The sequence below is a fragment of the Cupressus sempervirens genome, chromosome 11 (assembly GCF_028749045.1).
Source record: "Cupressus sempervirens isolate cs-2001-9-10 chromosome 11, ASM2874904v1, whole genome shotgun sequence".
Taxonomy (NCBI): domain Eukaryota; kingdom Viridiplantae; phylum Streptophyta; class Pinopsida; order Cupressales; family Cupressaceae; genus Cupressus; species Cupressus sempervirens.
Genome location: NC_143128.1, coordinates 808,147,548 through 808,166,200, shown reverse-complemented (window position 1 = coordinate 808,166,200; position 18,653 = coordinate 808,147,548). Strand labels below are relative to the sequence as shown.

The window sequence follows — 18,653 nt, the reverse complement described above, 5'->3', positions numbered from 1 at the left end:
AGGTTGATCGCATTTGGAAATTGATATCAAAGGGGGAGAAATAAAATAAAAGGGAGAGATATAGAGAAGGAATATATAAAAATGTAAAAGGGGAGAAGTAATCATTGATAAAGCAGAGTGGACAAAATTGAATGATCAAGATAGAGAAGAGAAAGGTGTGTATATTATATGATGTGTCACTAGAGTTTTCTATCAATATCAAAATTAGAGGGTACTAAAGTAAGGTTGATCATCTTTGTAATTTCTATCAAAGGGGGAGAAATATAGTAAAACAGAGAGATATAGAGAAGGAAGATATAAGGAAGCAAAAGGTGAGAAATAAAGGTTAACGAATCAAAATGGATAGTTCTAAATTATCAATACAGAGAAGATAAAGGTGAAAATAATATGTGATGTATCACTAGAGTTTTCCATCAATGCCAAAGAGGGCAATTTTTGGCATAACTCATCTAGTTGATAAGGAAGTCAAGTTGTTGAAGAAAAGTTAGAACGTGATTGATAACATGATAATCACTTGTACAATTTTTTCATTGATGTCAAACTATTTGGCATATTGTTTTTGACTTTTTACCATGTCTTTTAGAAGGAAAATATTATTAATATATGAAGATGTAAAGTGATATACAAGGTTATGTCGACAGTGATCTTATCAGGTAGCAACTTGAGTAGTGGTAAACATTTAGGAAGACATTATATATGCATTTCTTTTTGGAAAGAGGGATTGGGAAATCTCTTTTTTTTTCATTCTCTTTGATTTGGAAACTTTAATTTGGCCAAATCCAATAGGAATAATCTTCCTTTCACCTTTTCTTGTTGAGCTAATGGGAAGACTAGACCGGATAGGTTGTTTCCTTTCATTGATTTCTAAGTATGGGTCTTTCATAGTAGTTTCAATAGTTGAATCACAACCTTTGGATTCATTTGAGGAGTAGTTAGGGAGGGTAGTAAAGTAAGGTTAATCATCTTTGGCATTTCTATCAAAGGGGGAGAAATACAGTAAAACAAAGAGATATAGAGGAGGAAGATATAAAGAAGCAAAAAGTGAGGAGTAAAGATTGACAAAGAAAAATGGATAGAACTGAATGATCAATATAGAGAAGAGAAAGGTGCAAATAATGTATGTTTTACCACTATATTTTGTCATTAATGCCAAAGGGGGAGATTGTTAGCATAACTGATCTAGTTGATAAGGAAGTCAAGTTGTTGAAGAAAAGTTAGAACATGATTGATAACATGACAATCAATTATACTATTTTTTCATTGATGTCAAACTATTTGGCATCTTGTTTTGACTTGTTACCATATCTTATAGAAGGAAAATAATGTTAATGTATGAATGTGTTAAGTGATATACAAGGTTATGTCCATAATGATCTTATCAGGTAACAGTTGGAACAATGGTAAACATTTAGGAAGATATTATCTAAGCATTTCTTCTTGGAAAGGGAGATTGAGAAATCTCTTGCTTTTTTCCTTCTCTTTGATTTGGAAACCTTAATTTGGCCAAATCCAATAGGAATAATTTTCCTTTCACTTTTTCTTGTCGAGCTAATGGAAAGACTAGACCTCATAGGTTGCTTCCTTTCAATGATCTCTAAGTATGGGCCTTTCATAGTAGTTTCAATAGCTAAATCACAACCTTTGGATTCATTTGAGGAGTAGTTAGGGAGGGTGGTAAAGTAAGGTTAACTGTCTTTGGCATTTCTATCAAAGGGGGTGAAATACAATAAAACAGAGAGATATAGAGAAGGAAGATATAAAGAAGCAAAAGGTGAGAAGTAAAGATTGACGAAGCAAAATCATTAGAACTAAATGATCAATATAGAGAAGAGAAAGGTGCAAATAATATATGATGTATCACTAGAGTTTGTCATTAATGCCAAAGCGGGGGATTGTTGGCATAACTGATCTAGTTGAAAAGGAAGTCAAGTTGTTGAGGAAAAGTTAGAACATGGTTGATAACATGATAATTAGTTATACTATTTTGTCATTGATTTCAAACTATTTGGCACATTATTTTGACTTGTTACCATATCTTTTAGAAGGAAAAATATTGTTAATGTATGAATATGTTAAGTGATATACAAGGTTATGTTGGTAATGATCTTATTAGGTAACAGTTGGAATAGTGGTAAACACTTAGGAAGACATTATCTATGAATTTCTTCTTGGAAAAGGGGATTGGGAAATCTCTTGTTTTTTTCCTTCTCTTTGATTTGGAAACCTTAATTTGGCCAAATGCAATAGGAATAATTTCCTTTCTTTTTTTCTTGTGGAGCTAATGGGAAGACTAGACCTGATAGGTTGTTGCCTTTCAATGATCTTTGAGTATGGTCCTTTCACAATAGTTTCAATAGTGATGTAGAAGCATCCCTTGTTGTCTTGCAATCCTACATGTTGGAGAGATTTTGGATTGAAGATGTGGACTCGGTCACCAAAGTAGTGGTGCTCGCTCGTTATTGGGCATAGTTTTGGCCTTGGAGCTCGACATACTCTATGGAGCTCAGCAGACACTAGGAGCTTGGCATACTCCTTGGAGCTTGGCATATACTGGGAGCTCTACATGCTCTAGGAGCTTGACATTGCTTATGGTTTGGCTGATGCTCGGCTTGGTTGTCCCTAGCACTCGGCTTGGTCTTGGTTCCTATTGATGTCAAGTTGTCTATGAGACAAATTTTGGCATTTAATTTATGTATGGGTATTTAATTTGTGTTGTAGTTGATTGGTGGCTCAACATATATTTAATGTAAGGGATTTAATTTAATTTGAAATGAACTGGGCTGACTTGTGGCTTATTTAGGTATAAGTAAGGGGTTTTATGGAGTCTTTAGGCATCATTATCATCATCTAGCTTGGAGAAGGGGATGAAGGGTAGATGTGAACTTTAAAGAGCTAGTAGTTGGGGCTTGAGAATAAGGAGATTGCTTGGTGGACCTGAGGGTACAAGTGTGGATTCTTCTTGGTGTTTTTTTTTAAATCCAATTGTGGGTCTGGACTTGCTGGGGATTGAGATTGTAAGTTGGATCTTGTAGGATCTTATAGAACTAATATTGTAATTGTTGTTTGCATTTGGCCCTAACCCGAAAGGCCTTATAGTTGTGCATATTGCATGTAATAAGTTATTTTATGAATAAACAAGTTGTGATTTGGTATCAGATATTGTAGTATTATTTCTTTGTTGTTGTGTTTCTATTGTGTGGTTATTTGCTAGGGATTTGGACATCTCCTTTGGGGATTCTCCTTCCTTGCACTATGCCAGGCGGTATCATAGCCTAGTTTCTTTGAGTATATGGATAGATCACCAAAGTTGAGGCAGTTTGCACTAGGACTTGAAGTGAAGGTTGATCTAGTTGAGTTGGTTGATCTTATGGATTTGTAGATCTATTGCTTTGGGTTTATGAAAAGTTTGGAAGATGCTTCCAAGAAGATTGGACCCTAAGGCAATTGATGATCTTAGTGATGACGTGGAAGAAAGGATTTCAAAGAAAATTAGAGTGGACTTTATATTTGAGATTGCATTGATGAAGAGTGACATAATTGCTGAAATTGTGAGTGCTTTAGGTGGTGTACCTAGGCATGTGGGTATTGAAGATGGCTACAAGGAAGTAGTTGAAGACTTTGAAGCTATTGGATCTAGTGGTGAGGACATAATTGATCGTGTGGAGAGACCTATTAGAGCTAGGGCTAGTTAGTTTGCTAGACCTAGATCTCAATTGAAGCTAAGCATAAGATTGAGGTTTCTAATTTCTTAGGTAGTTTGACTCCTGAACACCTGATTGATTGGATTGGTGAATTGGAAGACTACTTTGAGCTTGAAGATATTGAGGATCCACTCCGAGTAAGGTTGGCACAAACTAAGTAGAAAGGACATGTTGCTCTTTGGTGGAAAGAACTACAAAGAGACAGAGAATAAGAAGATGAATTGAAAATCACTAGATGGAGATTGATGGTGACTAAATTCAAGGATAAGTTCATTCATGTTGATTATGAACTTGAGTTGTTAAAGAGGTTGCAAAATATGAAGCTGAAAGATATGATTGTGAAAGATTATACCAAGGAGTTCTACAAGTTGACTATTCAATTTGGGCATAGAGAATTGTTAAAGGAAAAGGTAGCTCGGTACGTTAATACTTTGAGATTTAATATTTGAGATGAGGTTGGTATGTTGAATATTTCTTTAGTTGAGTATGTTTATCAGTATACTCTAAAGGAAGAAAATAAGTTGAAGAGGAAGAGTCAAGGTAATGCTAGAGGGTAGGAGAAGCAAGGTAACTCAGAAAAGGCTAAACTAAGTGTTGAAGGTGAGCCAAAACTTGTTGATCAAAAGAGAAGGAAAGGTGGAGGTGGGTTTAGTGGTAATTGTTTCGATGTGGTGACGAAGGGCATAGATCTTTTGAATTTCATCATGGTAGAAAAGTTGTTGTGAATGAGGTTGTAGTCCAAGACAGTCAACCTGAGCAAGGAGAGATTTTATTGGCTCAGTGAGTACTGGTTGGTCAGAGGACACTAGATTCTTGTCAAAGGACTAGTTTGTTCAGGACTTGTGGTAAGTCTAGTGGTAAAGTCTACAAGGTGATTATGGATGGTGGTAGTACTGATAACCTTGTTGCTGAAGAGATGGTTCGGAAACTTGGTTTGAAGAGAGTGAGACATCCTTATCCTTATAGGATTGGCTAGTGGCAAGCTGAGCATGCTTTGGAAGTGAGGGAGGAATGCCTTGTTGGATTCCAGATTGGGTAGTACAAGGATCAAGTGTTTTGTGAGATATTGTGGACATGAATAGTTGTCATGTGTTGCTTGGTAGACCTTGGTAGTATGATTGTAGGGATGTGCATGATTGTATCAAGAATTTGTTTACTATTAAGAAATGTGGCAAGAAGTATTCCCTAATTCCTTTATAGAATGAAGAGCTCGATAGGAGGAACCTGAGTATTGGTAGCCAAGTTGAGTTGGCAAATTCTAAGAAGGTTGGAGATCAGCATGGAAAATAGACCTATAGCATAGTAAGGATGGATATGAAGAAGCAAAAGAAGAACAAAGGAAAGAGTATACAAGTTGAAGACTTGGAGGATATGTATGTGAAGAACCAATTTGGGATTTATGTGTTGAATCCCAAAAGATGTTCTTCTAGCTATTGAGAACATCTTTTTGAACATGGGGTGTTTGATGTAGGAGCATCCTTGGTTGGATTGCAATCCTGCATGTTGGAAGGATTTTGGCTTGAAGATGTGGACTCGGTCACCAAAGGAATGATGCTCATTCGTTACTGGGCATAGTTTTGGCCTAGGAGATCGGCATACTCTATGGAGTTTGACAGACACTTGGAGCTCGGAATACTCTATGGAGCTCAGCAAACACTGGGAGCTTAGCATACTCTTTGGAGCTCAGCATGCACTGGGAGCTCCAGATTGCTTATGTTTTGGTTGATGTTCGGCTTGGTTTTCTCTAGCACTCAGCTTGGTCTTGGTTCCTGTTGGTGTCGAGTTGTCTGCGAGATGACTTTCAACATTTAATTTATGTATGGCTATTTAATTTGTGTTGTAGTTGACTTGTGGCTCAACATATATTTAATGTAAAGGATTTAATTTAATTTGTAATGAACTGGCCCAACTTGTGGCTTAATTAGGTATAAGTAAGGGGTTTTATGGAGTCTATAGGCATCATTATCATCATCCAACTTGGAGATTTGGATGAAGGGTAGATGCAAACTTTGAAGAGCTAGTAGTTGTAGCTTGAGAATCAGGAGATTTCTTGGTGTACCTAGGGGTACAAGTGTGGATTCTTCTTGGTATTTTTTTTTAATCCAATTGTGGGTTTGGACTAGCTGGGGATTGAGATTGTAAGTTGGAACTTGTGGCATCTTACAGAACTGATATTGTAATTGTTGTTTGTATTTGGTCCTAACCCGGAAGGCCTTACAGCTAGGCATATTACATGTAATCAGTTATTTTATGAATAAAAAAGTTGTAATTAGGGAGGTCACTTTTAGAGTCCAATAAAACCTCTTTAGTAAAACCTTTATTTACATTATCATCTTTATGCGGGTCAATCTTCTCTAAGTCTATCATTCCAACAAAGACTAGTTCCTAATTTCAAATTAGCATTACACAAATCTTTAAGGGAAGGGTACCTTTAGAACCTCGATTGACCAAGCTTCCACCCATCTTACTTGAGGCATGTAAGACCTTCAGATTCAACATAGGACCACCAAGATCAAGTGTTCCAAACATATTGGATTATTGTTTATTTTGGAATTCTTCATTGATTAACATATTTTTTTCCAACATCTTAAATATTTTAATTTGTATTAGATTCTAAATCCTATATTTCTTTTTTTTATCTAAAACCACTAAAAGGATGGTGTTTCCGATAGAATGCTTATATCATACATTCCCCCAAATGGTTGACTGGTATTCTCAATTTATGAACAAGATTTTCAAAAATCAAATTCAATTTTTTAATAGGAATGTTGTTTCGTGAAGCAAGATTTTAGATTTGTCCAAAATTAGTTATTGTGCAAAATCAGATTTGTTGTTGTTGGAGCTTTCAATCATCAAACTCTAAGAAAAGCTCTAACCAATTATTATGTTCTCCTTAAGAACAATGTTTTCATTAATATTGTCCATAGCCAATTGTATTTTCTCCAATGTTTCCTAGGGCCTAAGACAACTAAGAGATTCTCTACATGCGGAAGGATAACGTATGAATCAGCCAAAGAATATAAAAGAATGGGTGAAGGGAAGGGTAGGGGAGGATGGGGAGGCCTCAAACTTATCAACAAAGAAAGGGGAGGGAAGACTCGGACTCTTTGACATCTTTAAGGGGAAGACAGAAATAAGTGTCTACAGATGGGGTCTTAGAAAAAAGATTTTATGGAAAGAATCAAGTGACAAAAAAGGTCATTGCTTGAAACTAAGGGTTAATCTACTGATGCAGAAGCATCCAAGGTTTCCTTCTAATCCTCCACTTTTGTTCTTTCTGCCTATTGGTGTCGAGTGATCCTTTGATGTCAAGTTCCTTTTGGTGTCGAGTTCCTGTTGTTGCTGAGTGATCCTTTGAGTGTCGAGTTCCTAGTGGAGCTGAGTTATCCTTTGGGTACCAAGTTTGTAGTTGCTATAAGTGACTCCTTTGAATGTCGAGCTTGTGTAGATGCTGAGTGCTAGCTTCTGTGAAGTCTTCATTTGTTGAGTTATTTGTGTTTGGTTCCAATTTGGGCCAACTTTGCCTGCATTTAATTTATGTTAGGAAGCTAATATTTATAAAGAGCCAACTCGTGGCCTTTCTTTGTTCTAGAATCTTCTGTAAGTTGTTTTGGCAAGTATATATAGAGAGTTTAGGCTTAGTTGTTAGATAAGTTTTTGGGAAGAGGAATCCTGGAGAGCAAAACTGAAAGTGTGAATTTGCAGTTAGATCTTTGAATGTAAATGTATTTATAATTGGCCATTACCCAGAATGCCTTACAGCTGGGCCTGTATGAAGATGTTTTGATGAATCAATAAAAGTATTTCTCTCTTCTTCCTCCTTTGGTTTTTGTTCCTTGTGCTTGCTTCTATTGTGTTAACTCTTGCAGAGTGGTTTGGATAGCTAGGTGAGCCTTTGGCCCTAGTTATTCATTCGCTTGCCTATGTCAGCTGCTATCCGAGCTTTAGGTTCATCCTTGTGGAGATTGGATCATATAGAACCCTGATTTGGGTTTAGTTGTAGGGTGGCAGATCTGCGGATTTGACCTATAATTTGCATAGGGTTACAATCTTGCAAGAACCTGATTTGTAAAGATGGTTCGTGGTAGAAGAAATGTTGATGATGCTATATTGGATCAGTTGAGACAAATTGCAACTAGATTAGATGCTGTGAAGACAACCCAAAAGAGAGGAGCACATCTTGATGGTGTAAGTGATGATGAAGCAACAACACCAAACCATAATCCAAAACCTAAAGAAGATCAAGATAAGGAAAGATTGGTGCCAGTGTTGTCTAGGGCAAATTCAAAGCCTGTTGTACAAGTTGTTCCTTATGATGGAAAATTGGATACCAATGCTATGTTAGATTGGATCTTTGATATGGAGAAGTTCTTTGAGTATGAAAACACTCCTGATAATATAAAGGTGAAGATTGCAGTCACTAGGTTGAAAGGTCATGCATCACTATGGTGGGAGAACTTGCAAACTAATAGACAAAGGAGAGGAAAGGAGAAGATTAGAACTTGGCCAAAGATTGTGAACAAGGTAAAGAATAAATTCCTCCCTGCTGATTACCAAGTTAGCTTGTTGAGAAAGATGCAAAATTTGAAACAAAAGGACTTCACTGTGAAAGAGTATACTGAGGAATTCTATAGATTGGACATCAAATCTGGACATGTGGATGATGATGTTGAGAAAATTGCAAGGTACATTAATGGATTGAGATCTGGAAGTCAAGATGAAATAAGTTTCGTGAAGTTGGAAAGTGTAGAAGAAGCATATCAATATGCTTTGAAAGCTGAGGAGATCTTAGCAAAGAAGCATGAACAAAGACAAAGAGGTAGAGGTGGTAGATTCTAGAGAGGCAGAGGTAGATCTTATGGTGAAGGTGGTAGATCTAACAATTTTATATAGGATGAAGGCAAATCTGAATGGAAGAATGATGACAAAGGAAAAACTGAATGGAAAATTTGCTAATTCTTACCAAGGAGGCACTAATTCTTACCAAGGAAGAGGTAATTCTTATTCTAGAGGTGGGTTTCATGGTAATTGTTTCAAATGTGGTAAAGAGGAACATAGATCTTTTGAATGTAGATCCTCTGAAAGTGAGCAAGGTAACAGAAATGCTATGATTCAAGGAGATGATGAGGGTTCACCAAGTGGACCTGAGGCTGGAGAAAATTTGATGGTGAGAAGAACCTTATGTAATAAGGGAAGTGATGAGGAACCTATTTTAAGGAGAAGTCTTTTCAAGACCGGATGTAAGATGGTTGGAAAATGTTGCAAAGTGATCATTGATAGTGGAAGTTCTACAAATTTGACATTAGAAGAGTTGGTTACAAAATTTCAGTTACAGAGGTTGAAACATCCCAAACCTTATCATGTTTCATGGATCAAAGATGAGCATAAGATATTAGTAAATGAGCAATGCCTTGTGAAGTTCAAAATTGGACATTACTTTGATGAGGTTTTGTGTAATATTATGCCCATGGATTGTTGTCATATTCTATTGGGTAGACCTTGGCAATATGATAGATATGTTGTACATGATGGAAGATTGAATCAATATACTCTTTGGGCAAATAGGAAGAAGCAAATATTGTTTCCTTTGATTGAAAGTCCAGATGAGGTTAGTTGCACTATAATAAAAGTTTGCATGGTTAATGGGAAACAATTTGAAAAGGAAGTGAAAAAGAATCAAGTCTATTTTGCCATAGTTCCTAGAAGACCAAATGTTGGTAGTACTGACCGAGCAGCAGAAGTTGGTAATGACAAAGTGATAGCAAAAATTGTAGAATTACTTAATGAGTAAAAAGATATTGTTGCTGATGATATTCTTGATGGTTTACCTCCAATAAGACATACATGTCATTGTATGGATCTGATTCCTGGAGCTAATTTTTCAAACAAAGCACCATATAGATTGACACCTAGAGAAAATGAAGAACTTAACAGACAAATGCATGAGTTGTTGTATAAAGGTTTGATCAAAGAAAGCTTGAGTCCATGTGTTGTACTTGCTATATTAGAACCTAAAAAGAATGGAGAATGGAGAATGTGCACTAATTCCAGAGCTATTAACAAAATCACAGTGAAATATAGGTTTCCTATGCCGAGGATGGATGACATAATGGATTGTTTGAGTGGAGCAAAGTATTTTACCAAGACTGATTTGAAGAGTGGCTATCATCATATCAGAATCAGAGAAGGTGATCAATGGAAGACTACTTTCAAGACGAAAGATGGTTTGTATGAATTGTTGGTTATGCCTTTTGGTTTGACTAAGGCACCTAGTACTTTCATGAGGTTGATGAATGAAGTTCTGAAAATATTCTTGGGTAAGTTTGTGATTGTTTGATGATATTCTAATATTCAGCAAGACTAAGGAAGAACATCTTGAGCATATTAGACAAGTATTGCAGAGTTTAAAAGAGAAAAAGTTGTTGATTAATCTGAAAAAGTGTTCTTTCATGCAAGAGGAAATTGTGTATTTGGGATTTGTAATTTCAGCTGATGGATTGAAGATGGATCCTGAGAAGGTTAAAGCAATTTTGGAATGGCCTGCACCTGAGAATTGGGTGAGGTAAGATAATTTCATGGTTTGGCTAGTTTTTAAATAAAGTTTATAAAGAATTTTAGTATTGTTTGTAATGCTATGACTGAAACAATGAGGGGAGATAAAAAGGAATTCAGGTGGACACATAGAGCTAATGAGAGTTTTGAGACTTTGAAAGAAAAGGTTGTTGAATTACCTGTATTGGCTTTACTTGATTTCAACAAAGTATTTCAAGTTGAATATGATGCAAGTGGTAATGCAATAGGAGTTGTATCAAGTCGAGAAGGTAAACCTATTGCTTTCTTTAGTGAAAAATTGAATGATGCTAAAAGGAAATATTCTGTGTATGATCAAAAAATTTATGCTATTGTCCAAGCATTGAAGAAGTGGAGACATTATTTGATTCCTAAAGATTTTGTACTGTATACTAATCATAAAGCTTTACAATACTTGGGAAGTCAACATAAATTGAATCAAAGACATATGAAGTGAGTTGAATACTTGCAGAGTTTTACATTTGTGATCAAGCATAAGAGTGGAGTTACTAACAGAGTTGTTGATGCATTGAGTAGAAGATGTTCCTTGTTGACTGAAATGAAGGTTGAAGTTCTTAGTTTTGATGAAATGAAAGAGTTGTATGATGTTGATCCTGATTTTTCTGAGGCATGGCGAGAGTGTGGAGCACCAAATCTGACAAATCACATAAGTAAGTATGATGAGTATTTCATTCAAAAAGGTATGTTGTTCAAAGGTATTCAGTTATGTATTCCTAGAAGTGCTATGAGGTTGAACCTGATTAAAGAAAAGCATAGTGGTGGATTGGCTAGACATTTTGGAATTGATAAGGCATTGAGTTTGTTGAAAGAGAAATATTATTGGCCACAAATGTATAAGGATGTTCAGAAATTTGTAAAGAGTTGTGGAGTTTGTCAAGTTGCAAAAGGGGTGAGTCAAAATACTGATTTGTATACACCTAATACTGTTCTTGAGAAACCTTGGACTAACATCAGTATGGATTTTGTTCTTGGATTGCCTAAGACAATGAAAGGGTATGATTCCATATTTGTTGTAGTGGACAGAATTTCTAAGATGGCTCATTTCACACCATGTAAGAAGACATCAAATGTTGAGCATGTTGTTGAACTTTTCTTTAAAGAGATTGTGAGATTGCATGGATTACCAAGAAGCATTATTTCTGACAGAGATAGTAAGTTTGTTGGTTATTTTTGCAAGATTTTGTGGAAGAAGATGGGTACTAAGCTGAAGTTCAGTTCTACATTCCATCCACAGACAGATGGACAAATAGAGGTTGTGAATAGAAGCTTGGGTAATTTGCTAAGATGTTTAGTTGGGAATAAGCCAAGTAATTGGAAGATGGTATTCGCACAAGCTGAATTTGCATATAATAATTTTGTGAATAGGAGTACAGGGAAGACACCTTTGGAGATTGTTACTGGAATGCATCCTAGAGGTATATCAGATTTGAGAGATGTCGTTGGTGAAGAAAAGAAAAGCGTTGCAAGAGAAGAATTTGTTGATTTTATGGGGTCTTTGCATAAGGAAGTGAAGTTGACGCTGGAACAAAGTAATCAGAAGTATAAAGAGAATGCTAATAAATCTAAAAGACATCATGTTTTTGAAGTTGGTGATAAGGTGATGGTTCATTTGAAGAAAGGAAGATTTCCTATTGGAACATACAGTAAGTTGAAGATGAAGAAATCTGGACCTTGTAAGATCTTGAAGAAGTTTGACAGTGGTAATGCTTATGAAGTTGAGCTACTTGATGACATGGATATATATCCTATATTCAATATTGCTGATTTATATAAGTATCATGAGTCAGATGATGAAGTTGTTGTACTTGATGATTATCCTAAGAAGCAAATTGAAGAAGTTGAATAGTTTTTGGATCACAAAATTGGTAAGAGTACAAGAGGGAAATATTACTATGAGTATTTGGTGAAATGGAAGAATAGACCAATTGAAGATGCTACATGGATTTCTCAATTTGAGTTAGATTCAGCTCAAGTTGTGACACTTGCATGATTCAGGAGAATCATTTCTCCAACCCTGGTTGTCTGATGCAGGAGCATTCAGAGTTTCCTTGCAATCCTACACTTTTGTTCTTTCTGCCTATTGGTGTTGAGTGATCCTTTGATGTTGAGTTCCTATTGGTTCCAAGTGATCTTTTTGGTGTCGAGTTCTTATTGTTGTCGAGTGATCCTTTGGGTGTCGAGTTCCTGTTGGTGCCGAGTGATCCTTTGGGTGCTAAGTTTGTAGTTGCTACCAAGTGACTCCTTTAAATGCCAAGCTCATGTAGATGTCAAGTGCCAGCTTCTGCGAAGTCTTCATTTGCCAAGTTATCTATGTCTGGTTCCAATTTGGGCCAACTCTGCTTGCATTTAATTTCTATTAGGAAGCTAATATTTGTAAAGAGTCAACTCGTGGCCTTTCTTTGTTCTAGAATCTTCTGTAAGCCATTTTGACAAGTATATATAGAGTGTTTAGGCTTAGTTGTTAGGTAAGTTTTTGGGAAGAGGAATCTTGGAGAGCAGAACTAAAAGTGTGAATTTGCAGTTGGATCTTTGAATGTGAATGTATCTGTAATTGGTCGTTACCTAAAAGGCCTTACAGCTAGGCATGTATGAAGATGTTTTGATGAATCAATAAAAGTATTTCTCTCTTCTTCCTCCTTTGGTTGTTGTTCCTTGTGCTTGCTTCCATTGTGTTAACTCTTGCAGGGTGGTTTGGATAGCTGGGTGAGCCTTTGGCCTTAGTTATTCATTCGCTTGCCTACGTCATCTCCACATGTCCATTATCGATCATCTTAAGAGGGAATGAACGATTCCTACAAATGTACCTCTCCTTCCTACATAAATAGTAGACATTAAACCATTTGAGAGTTTCAATATCATGGGAAATATTTGTCAATAATTCAATCTCTATCAGACAAATAATATTAAAGTAATATGCACATTTTATTCTTACTTCAAATAAAGAATATAACTCTCTAAACAAATATTAATTTGTGTATGAAAGGGTTGAGATAATGGATGAATGGTTATGTTTTATAGGACTTGCATGAGACAATGGGTAACCTCATCAATGTGTGGAACTTAACAAAACTACTTGCTAAATTTGAAAGCTTTTGGATTTGATCAAAAAGTGTTTGCATTATCAAATCCAAAATCTTTCAAGTTTAATAAGGTGGATTATAAAAAATTAGTATATTTAGTTTGTCATTTGCCCCTTTAGTATACCTTCACCTAATTGACATATAACACATAACAATTCAATAGTCCAAATGTAAATTATTTTAATAAAGAGGATTTATAACAAATGCTTAAAAAGGTGCAACACTTGCTAAATGTTTTACAAGTGGAGTAGCATGCTAACTAAGTTCAACCTTAGGCAAACTCCAAACACTCTATAATTAAGTACACTAGAATCAAAGTAGTACTTGGATGGGTGGCCTCTTAGGAAGACTTATGCTTCGCCTATGCAAGCACCACCTAGATTAAGCATGCCTAAGTTGAAATAGTGCTTGGATGAGTGGCCTCTAAGGGAGATTTGATACTCCACTCACATGTACATCACCTAGATTGAGCATATTTGAGTCGAAATAAGTAAGGTATAACTTTTTAGAGAGACTTAATTCTTCACCCATTTAGGCATCACCTAGATTAAGCACATTTAAGTCAAAGTGGTAATAGGACGGATGACATTTCAAAGAGACTTAATACTCATGCAAGCATCAACTATATGAAATGAGTGTTAAGTGGGTCATTCATGCTCACATGGATGAGTTCAAGTGAACCACCCCTCAATAATGATGTATTTAATAAGTGCAACCACACACACACACACACATAATGAAATCAGTGTTAAGTGGATCATTCATGCTCACATGGGATGACTCAATAATGATGTATTTAATAAATGCGACCACACACACACGCACACGCACACACACAATTGAATCCTCATAACATATCATAAATTGACCTACGAAAACCACCTACTTGTATTCAAACTAGTGAAGTTTCCACAATTGATAATGACCAATATGAATTCTTCTAGATTAGACTATGGAGATTGTTTGTTATCAACATATGTAGTCAAACTCTGATCTAGCATAAAGGTAGACAACAACAAAGGAGAATGATAATTGTAAACATTGGCAACAATAAATATATATATACATTCTAATATCTTAATAAATGTCTTGAAGATAGACCATAGAGTTTGATTCAAAATGTCGACAACGAGAAAATATAGATGAGTTGAAGTAAATTAGGATGAGTGGCCTCTTAGGGAGAGTTGATGCTTTACCCACATGAGCATCACCTATTGCACACATTTGAGTCAAACTAGTACTAAGAGGGGTGACCTTTTAAAGAGACTAGATTCCTCGGGTGTGTTAGCATCACCAAGATTAAACACATTTAAGTCAAATTAGTACTTGGAGAAATAATCAACGTAAATGAATTATAATAAACTATTACTCATCGAATTATAATAAACTATTAATCAATAAGTTTGAATCTTTAAAATTCCTACAATGGCTCACAAAGAGCCCACCAAGGATCAAGTCTTGTTGAGTGCAAGGTCCAAAGACGTCAAAAAGGGATGAGGCTGAGATCGTGCCCCAGGCGAATTTGGCAATGTGGATGCTCCTCAATCCTTGGCTCTTAGCAAAAGAGGTTTCAAGCACGCGTGGGCCTGTATCGGATACCTAAAATGTCTTTGTGAATGACCTCCATCAAAAAAATAAAAAATAAAAATAAAAATTTAAAAAAATAAATAAATAAATAAAATTCCTAGAATCCATGAATGATCAATATTGCTTCCTTCTCAATTCACCATGCAAATTTTGTATTGATAGTATGTGGGATATAAAATTTGATCCGGAATTTGCCCAAAAAAATCTACATTATCTAATGAAGAGTTAAAATAGCATGATGGGATCCCTTTTGACCATTTAAAGAAAAAAACAACGATAAAACTTTAAATGAGACGTTGCATCAACGGTTGTACACCTGGTTTGCTAAAATCCAAGTGCCTTTCCCATCCTTTTTAATTAAGCCTGATTTGTTTAGGAAGCCAGAATTACATTAAGCATAAAAGGAACAAAAAGAAATATTCTCCGCAGCAAAACCGTTTGGCACCGTCACACGTCAAAGGAGACCAACAAAAACAGAGATTTATTCAAAGAACCCAACCGAAAGAAACTAATCCGAATAAAATGAAACAAGAAGCGATACTTGAAGCGTCGAGAAGAGTCTAGAGAAACAAACCAGAAGACGCGCTTAAAATCTCTACCATCCCTTCCATCTTGAACGCATCACTCCATTTCTCCCTTCAAATATATGTTCAGCCATTCGATTTTTAATTGGTGCAAGGGTCTATGCAAGGCCGTGGGATTTGAAGTTGGGATTTCCGAATTTCAATCGTTTCAAGGATTTCTGAAGGACGTGAGCTTTGAAACTGTGGTCTGTGAATTTCAATTATCTCGAGGATTTCTGAAGGCTGTGAGATTCGAAACCGGGATCCCTGAATAGCAGACGAACAATGTCGGTGGAGCAAAGAAGCGCCGGTGTGGTGGCTCTGCTCGACAATGGCGGAGGCGACTCAAAGAAATCGTCGTCGTATGCAAGGAAAGTCGGATTGGCGCAGATGCTCCGCGGCGGCGTAATTGTGGAAGTCTCCACTGTCGAACAGGCCCGAATTGCGGAAGCGGCGGGAGCCATAGCCGTGGTCGCGGTGGAGGCAAATGTCGAATTTGGGGTTAACAGAATGAGCGATCCAGGTGTGGTCCGCGAGATCAAGAAATGCGTCAGCGTTCCTGTCATTTCACGCGCTCGAATCGGGCATTTCGTCGAGGCGCAGATCCTGGAGGCCGTGGGCGTGGATTTCATCGACGAGAGCGAGACTCTGAGCCCTGCTGATGACACGAATTTCATCAACAAGCACAATTTCCGGTGCCCTTTCGTGTGCGGGTGTAAGGACCTGGGCGAAGCTTTGCGGAGGGTTGCAGAGGGGGCGGCTCTGGTTAGGACGGAGGGGATTCGAACCGGCGACGTCGTGGAGGCCGTTCGCAATGTTAGGGCTGTGCTCGGCGATGTGAGGCGCCTGCAGATTATTGACGAGGATGAGCTCTATGCCTTTGCGAAGCGTTTGTCGGCGCCTTTTGAATTGGTGAAACTGACAAAGCAGCTCGGGCGTCTGCCGGTTCTTGTTTTCGGATCCGGAGGAATCGCGACTCCGGCCGATGCCGCCATGATGATGCAGATCGGCTGCGATGGGGTTTTCATCGATTCCTCTGTTTTCGAGGCTCCTAATCCGGCGACTAGGGTTCGAGCGTTCGTGCAGGCTGTTTTGAACTACAATGATTCGCAGATTTTGGCCAAGGTGAATTCCTTCATGGCGGATCTTGATATCAACGACACCGAGCTGGTGCAGAGCAACTGAATTTGGGGGTCGGACTAAATTTTAGGTTGTGGAATAATTTTTCAGTCAATTGAAATTTGCTGTTTAGGGATTTTGTTGTATCTAGGGTTTTTCGGATTCAGAGAAAGGAGGAGATTTAGTCCTGTCTATAGGATCGTTCTGTGTTTTAGTTAGGGTTAGGGCTTTAAGATTCATACCAGCGCCGCAAGGGATTCAAATTCATTTCTGCTTTCTGGTTCACAAGTATTCTTAAGGGTTTTAACATTCCTACCAAAACCGATCGTCCAAAGGTCGGATCTTGAGCTAAAATTTGTAGAGAATTTGGTCTAATGGACTGAGATTTTTTCTGTTGAAGGTTCTGGATTTTGCAAAAGCATTTGTATTTTTGATACCGCAGGTGTTTTGGGATTTTCTGAAGCATCTATTTCTCTAGTGTCTCTGAATAAATAGTTGAAGCTGGGTCTTTCTGTTACATGGAAAAAATTAATGTCACTTTTTCCAGTTTTCTATTAATGGTGGTCATGATATTTTGAAGTTTCTACAATGGTTCTCCTGAAATTTTTAGAGTTCTATTCATGGCTCTTATGATTATTTTTTTGAGTCTTTACTAATATGTTCTCTTGATTTTTTGTCTTGATTTTTTTGTCACTATCAATTGATCTTTGTTTAATTTATTAATTCTTACTAACAAAAAGTAAATCAGACATTAACTTTAGGCAAGAGCCTACAACACAATGGTAATTTGTGAGCCTTTCATATGGGAGGTCATGGGTTCAAAATCGCTTAACACATATAAAAATAATAATAAATATAGGCTTCAGTCATTTACTGATTCAAAAAACAACCTTGGCTTTTGTAAAGTCCTTGCCACCTTCCTCTTTTGTCCATATAGAGTCTTTGCTTCATCCTTTTAATGGTTTCACGTCCACCACTATCCAACTTTTTTGAGCCTCCCTAAATCTCCTTTGCTTTTTAATCCCACATCAAAATGTGTACCTTGTACCCTTAATCTTCACCAAAGTAACCTATTTGTCTCCCAAATTTATTTGCAAAGCTAGATTTCTCCAAAATTTAATCCAATCCTCGATTATCAACTTCATTATTGCATTGTTCTTGCCTAATTGCAATTATGTGTTTTTTTTTTAATTGATTGAAACATTTCCCCTACTAGAATCAAAACACTTTGAGAGAGTTAACCACAAAGTTGAACATCTTGTCAATCCTTATGCTTGAACTATGTTGACGAGTCTTTGTTGCCACAAATGTTGTAAAGCTCTTCAAGATGTGTAAATTGGATGAGAAATCCCACTTAAATCAATCACTCTCCCTCGTAATAACTTACTCACCACTTCACTGAGTAAAAGCCTAGTTTGAAAGTGTGTCACCCTCCTCCTTGCCTTGTCTAAGAACATGGGTTATTTTGAAGTCAACAATGAAGCCAATTCTTTTATAATTTGATCAAGGTAGTTTTGAGGTGTTAATCCATAATTGTATTGCATGATTTGTGAGTCTCCTTCTATATGGAACTTGTTGACACCTAAACTCTTGGTTGCCCGTACAACTAGTAAAGTTGTTTTTTTGTTTGTACCATCTAGCAATTATTTGCCCCCACATGCAATAAGGTCTCCATTCAAGTCTTGAATGATGAAGTTTGCACCAAAAGGTCTAGGATTACCCTTTGAAGCTCCATCAAAATTGCACTTCCACCACCTTTCAATGAGTATATTCCCAACAACATCACCACTCACTCCAACTGACGGAACACCTCCTAGATGGGAGCTTTGGAACAAATAGTACAACCCATGATGAATCATTTGAAGCAACGAAATCGGTCCCCAAACTTGAAACAACCAAGATATCTACCAGAGTGCAAAAAAATAAAAAATTGAATAGGATGTGTCGAGAGAAAAATCTAGCAAATAGAATGTCTCCAAGATATGTCTCCCTGAGTGCAAAATAGAACCTCT

The 18,653-nt window shown here is 36.9% G+C and overlaps 1 protein-coding gene across 1 annotated transcript; it reads left to right on the top strand.

The window, feature by feature from the left end:
- The first annotated feature begins 15,401 nt into the window (after positions 1-15,401).
- LOC149532022 (putative pyridoxal 5'-phosphate synthase subunit PDX1) lies at positions 15,402-17,040 on the top strand. The gene has a single exon (XM_089809753.1). It carries the CDS (start codon positions 15,808-15,810, stop codon positions 16,705-16,707), a length of 900 nt encoding a protein of 299 aa, XP_089665879.1. The 5' UTR covers positions 15,402-15,807; the 3' UTR covers positions 16,708-17,040.
- Positions 17,041-18,653: the final 1,613 nt, after the last annotated feature.

Excerpts from the sequence above, each read along its gene's own strand:
- LOC149532022 (XM_089809753.1), top strand. The coding sequence starts at position 15,808 with ATGTCGGTGGAGCAAAGAAGCGCCGGTGTGGTGGCTCTGCTCGACAAT.